This window comes from Nelumbo lutea, chromosome 2 (genome assembly GCF_056320005.1).
Source record: "Nelumbo lutea isolate HS-2025 chromosome 2, American lotus-T2T, whole genome shotgun sequence".
NCBI classification, from domain to species: domain Eukaryota; kingdom Viridiplantae; phylum Streptophyta; class Magnoliopsida; order Proteales; family Nelumbonaceae; genus Nelumbo; species Nelumbo lutea.
This window is the reverse complement of record NC_142685.1, coordinates 8,789,712-8,797,532: the sequence shown is the minus strand read 5'-3', so window position 1 is coordinate 8,797,532 and position 7,821 is coordinate 8,789,712. Positions and strand designations below refer to the sequence as shown.

General features: G+C 40.9%; 1 protein-coding gene across 1 annotated transcript; it reads left to right on the top strand.

The window, feature by feature from the left end:
* The first annotated feature begins 2,519 nt into the window (after positions 1-2,519).
* LOC148868427 (auxin response factor 18-like) lies at positions 2,520-7,821 on the top strand. Its single transcript, XM_088971210.1, has 6 exons — positions 2,520-3,590; positions 3,710-3,793; positions 3,959-5,171; positions 6,162-7,075; positions 7,166-7,231; positions 7,515-7,821. Exons 3-6 carry the CDS (start codon positions 4,050-4,052, stop codon positions 7,594-7,596), a joined length of 2,184 nt encoding a protein of 727 aa, XP_088827336.1. The 5' UTR covers positions 2,520-3,590; positions 3,710-3,793; positions 3,959-4,049; the 3' UTR covers positions 7,597-7,821.

Genomic DNA, 7,821 nt, shown 5'->3' with positions numbered 1-7,821 from the left:
GCCAATCCCAGTCCCAGTCACAAATTTCACAAATTGAAATGAAGAGGCAGGAACAGCCGCACTACACTTTTTATTGTGTTGTAAAAGGGTTCGGTTAATACTGCATCGTCATGGCCTTGTGGGAGGAAAAAGGGTCATTATCGGAGGAGGGAGGACCACAAACAAAGACAATTTGGCTCAATAGAGTTGGCGTAGCTTGTAGGTGAGGGGCTAGCCTCGATCAAGTGGGACACTCCTACATTAATAATAATGAGACCTCAACTTGCATATGTGAACTAATCGAAGTTTCCGGGCAGAAGCTAGGCAGAACTCAGACCTCAAAGTGAAGAAGAGGTCCAACCAATGCCTAATTTGGTTTCCCTTTCCTTCACCAGCCATTTTCATTTTGCCCAATTTGCCTTCTAAAACCTAAACCGTCTCTCCTTTACATTTATTATTTAATAAAATTAACGTCACTTTCTCTATACGTATACAATCTCACTCTGGGAATAAGTAAGTGACTGTTTGGAATGTCCTGTGATGTGATCGTTAGACGTACGTTTGTTGTATCTATGGTCGGATAAAGGATGAGATTACTCTCTAATTTGGTTAGGCTCACGGTGTCTACACAAAGTTTTCTGGGATCCCATACCTAATCTTCATTTCATCTCCACTGGCTCTGGGTCTGGGTGACACAAAAACAGAAGAAAAAAAAAAACAAAACAAAATTCTGCAGCGACGTTACTGGACGCTCGTTAATTTGATAATTGAGGACACCAGTCCCAGAAATGACTCCATCTATTTATATACTGTAATCATATTCAGATATATGTTATGTTGTAATTTGTAATTCTTTCAAATGCAGAACGATTGTGATACGCTTGGAACTTTCAAGGTAGGCAAAGCCAACTCCGCCTGCATAATCCAGACAATGAATGCCTTTGATCGGTCTTATCTTTGATGTCGGTCTGGTTTTAACCACGAGGTTACTTGCCGGTCCTATGAGAATTCACATCTGCGCCCCCCACAACGTTTCACAGTATATTTAGCCGTCGTTTATTAAAAATGTCTTCTGATGATGGATTCTAGTATCATCATCGACTCTGGGATATTGTGGGGCGCAGATGTTAACTCGTCCTTATGAGGCCCGACAACGTATCCCATTTGGGCAGCTGGAATAAAATTGGACCACATTTAAATTACTTGTATCCTATTCATTTTGTGAACCCATCGAGATATATTTAGAATATGAAATTGTTGTCAAAGGACCAACATCATAGCAATTGATGACTTGGTTAGAGTTGGTAATCCTAAATTCGACCTGCAGCCAACCATCCATCCCTAACCCTAATCTGATCTGTTTTATTATAAACTAGCTTTCGGTTGATATGACCCAACCTCGTTAAATAATTGGAACTGGTTAGGGTCCTGTATTTATTTGGTCATACTAATTAAAAATATATATCATCAGATGACAAATGCTTCAAATGAAAAACAGACCGACCCCGACCCGACCCATTGACGTTTCCCACTTGGTTCGTTCTTAAGTCGTTATTTTCAACTCGGGTACTTGCAGTTGAAGAATCCGATTGAATCTCTGGTCTCTAGCGATTGGTGCGTGATGGCGTTCACCTGAGGATAAAAGGCTTAAAAAAAGTATTGATGTTGTAGCAGTAGTAGTACATCGGGAGAGTCGTAATCTTCATTAAGAAGTTGTTGGATTAGAATATCTCCGTTCGAAAAGGAAATGTAAGCTGTGGGGTCACGATCGCGGTTCTAGCCTTGGCTATTTTTAATTTTTTTTCTTTTAAGTAGTAAAAAAAAGAAAAATCGAAAACCAAGCAATGGCAAGTGAGGTCATTACAGTTGGTGGGTTTCTGGCTTTTCTGTGTTTTTTACTTTTTCTTTTCTCTTTATATTCTCTATTTTTCTCTCTCTACTCATTCCACTTTTGGTCTCTCGAGAGTCCTACACTCCAGGGCTTGACTTTTACTACAAACAAGCAAAAGAACGTCACCGCGGCCTAATCTCTGGATGCCCGACCAAAAAGATAGGTGGTGGGTTAGAGTTTGAAAGACGAGAAGAGATGATAATTACCCACTTCCAGTTTGAGTGTGCTGCATCAACATCATACCCTAGTTGACTCTAGTTACCTTTAACCCCGGTTACCTCACTTAATCCCTCTCTCCTCGTCTCGTCGTCTCGTCGTCTCGTCGTTGTTGCAAAAATTAAAAAAAAAAATCAATATGTTTTTTAACCGTGGTAATAAGTAATAAGATTAAGATTATCTGCATCGGTTGCCTCTCAGCTTTTAAAAGTTCAAGCAAAGTTTTCTTAGAACAGAATTTCACCTTGTCTTTCCTGTTTCCTTTGCGAAATTTTCAATTTATCGTATCGTGATACACTTCTCGATTCATCATCATCAATGGCAAATGGCAAAGACCTTTGCTTTACAAAGGCCTAATTACCCATTTACTTTTTAATTAATTAAATTAATAGGCAAAACTCTTCTTTATTGTATATATATATATATATATATATTTTTTTTTTCTTTTTAAATTCGATGCTTCTCTCTGCCTCTGCTATATTTTAGTTTGTTTTGTTTTTTTGTGAATTTGTGCCGGAGCCCAGAGGAAGAGGTGGAGAGTAGAAGATAAAAAGTTTTTCTTCAGATCTGAAGAAACATATAAGAACGAAACTCAATGTGGCATAGACCTCATCTTAGCTTTGTTTTGTAAATTTTGTGATCGACAAGCATCGGTGAACGATGAAATGTTGTGGAGGTTTCTTTAAATTTCTTCTGTTCTCTGGTCGGCGGTGAAGCTTCAGCCTTCAGGTGTGAAGCCTCCTTGTGTGTGTGTGTGCGCGTGAAGTTAAAAGCATAAAAGACCAAAAAGAACAACAACCAGAGGAAGAGGTGAAGGAGGTCTTCACTTTAATAGTTGGAGTCTTCTGTTTTTTTCCCCTCAGAGCTATACCGTTCGATAAAGTAGAAACCTGCCGAATCCGACATGGGCATGGACATGGAAGACTGCTTTCGACCTTCAAACGTGTGAAGTTGAAGGAGATTCAGAAGAAATGACAGGTCTTGGTCGCAAGGTGGATGCTTTCAGGGGGTTCTGTAAGGACTGTGTTCTACGAGGATTCGTCGGCTTCGTACTGAGATTGCTTCACTACCGGGTAAACAATTCCTGAAAAAAAGGCAGCGAGCTCTCTTTTAATTAGATCGTGGTTGTTTTAGACTTTAGAAATTGCAGTGAGATTCGATTACCACGGTGAATAGCATGGAGGTTTTATGAATCCCCTTATTATGAGGATTACTGCCGTGCCAAATCTCTAGGTATTTCCAGGCAAGCGAGAGTGAAGTTAGGGTTCTGCGACATATATGTCTTCAGGCTAGAGGTTTGAGTACGGAGAGTAAATGTACGACATGGTCTGCTAGAGCTGTAGAAGAGGCTCAAAAGGCGTCATTACTTATGAAAATTAGCTTCATTTTTGGGTAACACCGGAAAACATTCAGTAAGGAACTCCAAGTGGTGAAAAAACTGCATAGGGCTTTGGAATTTTCTTTTCTTTAAGCTGGAACTCTGCAACCTGACTTAACTTCTTTGGTAGGTCTCCCTTGAAAGATTCTAAGAAGCCTTTCAAGAATGTATTTCCTTTTCTTATTTCTTTGAATCGGACCTTCTGCTTTCCTAGAGAGGTGACGTGTTTCCTTCTACTCTTTCAGTAGAGATTTCTCGCCAAAGTTATCGTTTTACCTCTTCATCGGAGATACTTCTTTTGTGTGTTATTTTCTCGCTGGAATTGAAAGGTAAGAGATTTATGATCATATGCCTCTTTTTTAGTTATTATTGATCTCCCCCTTCTATCCTACAGTGTCTGTCTGTGTGTAACTCCGTGCGTTTTCTTCATTTTATCTTCATGGTTATTAGACCTGAAATATGTAATCTTTCTTTCTTTCTTTTCTTCTTTACAGACTCTGCTGAAAAATAGTCATCAGGAAAGGAGTTTTATTCTTTGAAATCCGTTTAATTGCTATAAGGGCTATAATAATCTTCTGAACCGCAATGATTACATTCACGGATTCGGTGAAAGAACCAATGAAAGAAACCGAGAAATGCCTAGATTCTCAACTCTGGCACGCCTGCGCCGGAGGAATGGTGCAGATGCCATCGGCCAACTCCAAGGTCTTCTACTTCCCCCAGGGCCAAGCGGAGCATGCTCATGGGAACGTTGATTTTGGAAATTCACCAAGAATTCCCCCACTCATCCTCTGCAGAGTCGCTGCAGTGAAGTACTTGGCGGACCCTGAGACAGACGAGGTTTATGCAAAGATAAGGTTGGTACCCCTTCGGAACAACGAGCCCGACTATGATGATGATGGGGTTCTTGGAAGTAACGGATCTGACGTTGCAGAGAAACCTGCCTCTTTTGCAAAGACCCTGACACAATCTGATGCCAACAATGGTGGAGGTTTCTCTGTCCCTCGGTACTGTGCCGAGACAATCTTCCCCCGCCTCGACTATTCTGCAGATCCTCCTGTGCAAACTGTTCTTGCCAAGGATGTTCATGGCGAGGTTTGGAAATTCCGACATATTTACAGGGGTACACCACGTCGCCACCTCCTGACAACAGGATGGAGTACCTTTGTGAACCAGAAGAAGCTCATTGCAGGGGATTCAATCGTGTTCCTGAGAGCAGAGAACGGTGAGCTCTGTGTCGGAATCCGAAGGGCAAAAAGAGGTGTTGGCGGTGGACCAGAATCCCCATCTGGATGGAATCCGGCTGCTGGAAATTGTGTCTCGCCATATGGGGGTTTTTCTGTCTTCTTAAGGGAAGATGAAAACAAGCTAATGAGAAATGTCAATGGTGGGAATTCAAACTCTGGTGTGGGTTTGAGAACACGGGGGAGAGTGAGGGCTGAATCTGTCATTGAGGCTGCAACCCTGGCTGCCAATGGGCAGTCCTTTGAGGTCGTTTACTACCCAAGAGCAAGCACTCCAGAGTTCTGTGTGAAGGCCTCAGCTGTAAAGGCAGCAATGCGGATCCAATGGTGTCCAGGAATGAGGTTCAAGATGGCATTTGAGACCGAAGATTCTTCAAGGATAAGCTGGTTCATGGGGACTATATCTTCTGTTCAGGTTGCTGACCCCATTCGCTGGCCAAATTCACCTTGGAGGCTGCTTCAGGTATACTGTCTGTCGATTATATTGTCATTTGACTCATTTAAACTGATTGATCCTTTTCTCCGGTTTTTCTTTCTATTAACTTTGGGCTATTGCCGTTGTTGTATCTGTTATTTTTTCGAGGATAGTGACATTTAGTTTTCTAAATGTTGCCATAATCTATTACTCAACTGCTAATCTTGAATGCTTATTCTGAGGGACCAACATTTGCTCTCTAATGGCATACCTAGCTTAAGTTTCAGGGTGTAGTTTCTGAAAGAAACACATCAGATTGATTACATATATGTTTCTCTTTAGCATTGTGGGAAATAGGTTAGAATTGTATTCTTGCACCACATATCCATGGCTGCTCCCCATCAAACTGTATTGTTTACTTTTATAAGAGGTATTGTTTGCACTCACAGTAAATTCATATAGGCATCATATTCTCTTTCAGTGTTATCTGGCTCCCCATTCCTAAGGTACCGCCTGCAGTGTCTTCCCCGTATGCTGTCTTCTGACATTACAAGTCTAGCTTATGTCTAGAATATATCGTCCCCTGGAGAAATATGCATCTTCTACTTTGGCAACCAACTTGGACTGGATGGTGCATAAGTTTGGTCAGAACTGGCATGATAATCATAATAGAGTTGACTGAATGACTGTATTTAATGCAATAGCTTCTGCTAGATGTATGATTGTGTTGGTTTAAGTGAATCAAATTCCTAATCTAAAAATCAATTTAAGTGTGGAAATTTTCAATGAATTGATCCATGATTTTGTGTTGTCGATACAGAAACCATCAACTATTAATGCCTACTTATTTTCATAAACATCTGGAAAATACTGTGGATGGTACTAAATTCAGTGATTTATGGCTGCTTACTGGAAGATTGTATAGTCCACAATTTTGGTTTATGTTGCCTCTTTTTGAGTTTTTAAAGGCATATTCATATGTTTAAGTTGATGTTGATATTTATATTCTCACTGTTCTTGCTAAAATCTGTATTGTAGGTAACCTGGGATGAACCTGATTTGCTGCAAAATGTGAAGTGTGTCAGCCCATGGCTGGTAGAATTGGTGTCAAACATGCCTGCCATCCATTTATCACCCTTCTCACCCCCGAGGAAGAAGTTTCGACTCCCACAACATCCAGATTTCCCCCTAGACAGCCAATTTCAGATTCCTTCATTTTCAGGAAACCCCCTTGGGCCCAGCAGCCCCTTGTGTTGTTTATCAGACAACACTCCTGCAGGCATACAGGGAGCCAGGCATGCTCAATTTGGTATATCTTTATCAGATGTCCACCTCAACAAACTGCAGTCGGGTCTGTTTCCGGCCAGTTTCCAGCGGCTTGATAACACTACTACTCCATCCAAAATCAACAACGGCCTTATTAGGGGCAACCCTAATGGTAGTGAGAATATATCTTGCCTGCTTACCATAGGGAGCTCCACTCAGAGTTCAAGGAAATCTGATGGTAGAAAGTCACCTGGATTCTTGCTCTTTGGACAACCAATCCTCACTGAACAGCAGATCTCTCTTAGTTGCTCTGGTGACACTGTGTCACCAGTCCTTACAGGAAACAGTTCATCAGAAGGTAATAATCAGGACAAGGCAACAAATTTCTCTGATGGTTCTGGATCTGCCCTTAACCAACTTGGCCTACTAGACAACTCATGTGAAGGGTTTCCATGGTACAAGGAACGCCCTACAACTGAGATAGGTTTGGAGACTGGTCAATGTAAGGTATTCATGGAGTCAGAAGATGTGGGTCGGACTCTTGACCTCACAGTTCTTGGCTCATATGAAGAGCTATACAGAAGACTGGCAAACATGTTTGGCATAGAAAGATCAGAGATGCTGAGCCGTGTTCTCTACCAGGATGCAACAGGTGCAGTAAAACACACTGGGGATGAACCATTCAGGTGAATTTTGCTTTTTGATTCTCAAATACTCCAAGGTCTGCATTACTTGAAAGTCTGCTGAAAATTGTTGTTTTCCCCGTTATATTGCAGCGAGTTCATGAAAACAGCAAGAAGGCTGACAATTCTAATGGATTCAGGCAGTGACAATATAGGAAGGTAGAGTCAACAAAACAAACAAAATTTTACTTGTTAAATGTACAGTTGGTTACCAATTCTGTTCCAATGGTCACCTATTTGTTCTTCTTGGGGTTGGAGAAAAAAAAAGTGTTGATATCGATCGAGATGGAAAATCCTTCTAAAGGAATCATCTCTGTTGGTGAAACGGGTTTTAATTTCAAACTTTTGCCAACGTGAAAACTTAATTCTGCAAGTTGATTCCTCTTATTATCCAGTTTCATTAAGAGAATTTGTACAAATACAAGTGGAACATTTTTTGCAGGGTATGGATGACAGGGTTGCGGAGTGCTGAAAACGGACTAAATGCAACTAATAAGACGGGACCATTAAGCATATTTGCTTGAGATAGGACAATCTGGTTTCTTAGAGAATGTGTCGAAACTAATGAACTATTGACGTAGTTTCTTTGGTGGGATGTATTTGGCTATGAATGTTTTTTTCTTGTTTTGGGGTTCGGGATGGCTCTTTATTTTCATATAATATAGCCACTGGGAGAGGGACATAAACTCCTTATGGTCTGGACTGGTAAATTTTAAGACAAATAATTTCCTTTGTCTTTCAACAAGGAA

Coding starts and splice junctions, on each gene's coding strand:
- LOC148868427 (XM_088971210.1), top strand. CDS start 4,050: ATGATTACATTCACGGATTCGGTGAAAGAACCAATGAAAGAAACCGAG. Junction 5,172..6,161: donor CACCTTGGAGGCTGCTTCAG/GTATACTGTCTG, acceptor TCTGTATTGTAG/GTAACCTGGGATGAACCTGA. Junction 7,232..7,514: donor GGCAGTGACAATATAGGAAG/GTAGAGTCAACA, acceptor CATTTTTTGCAG/GGTATGGATGACAGGGTTGC.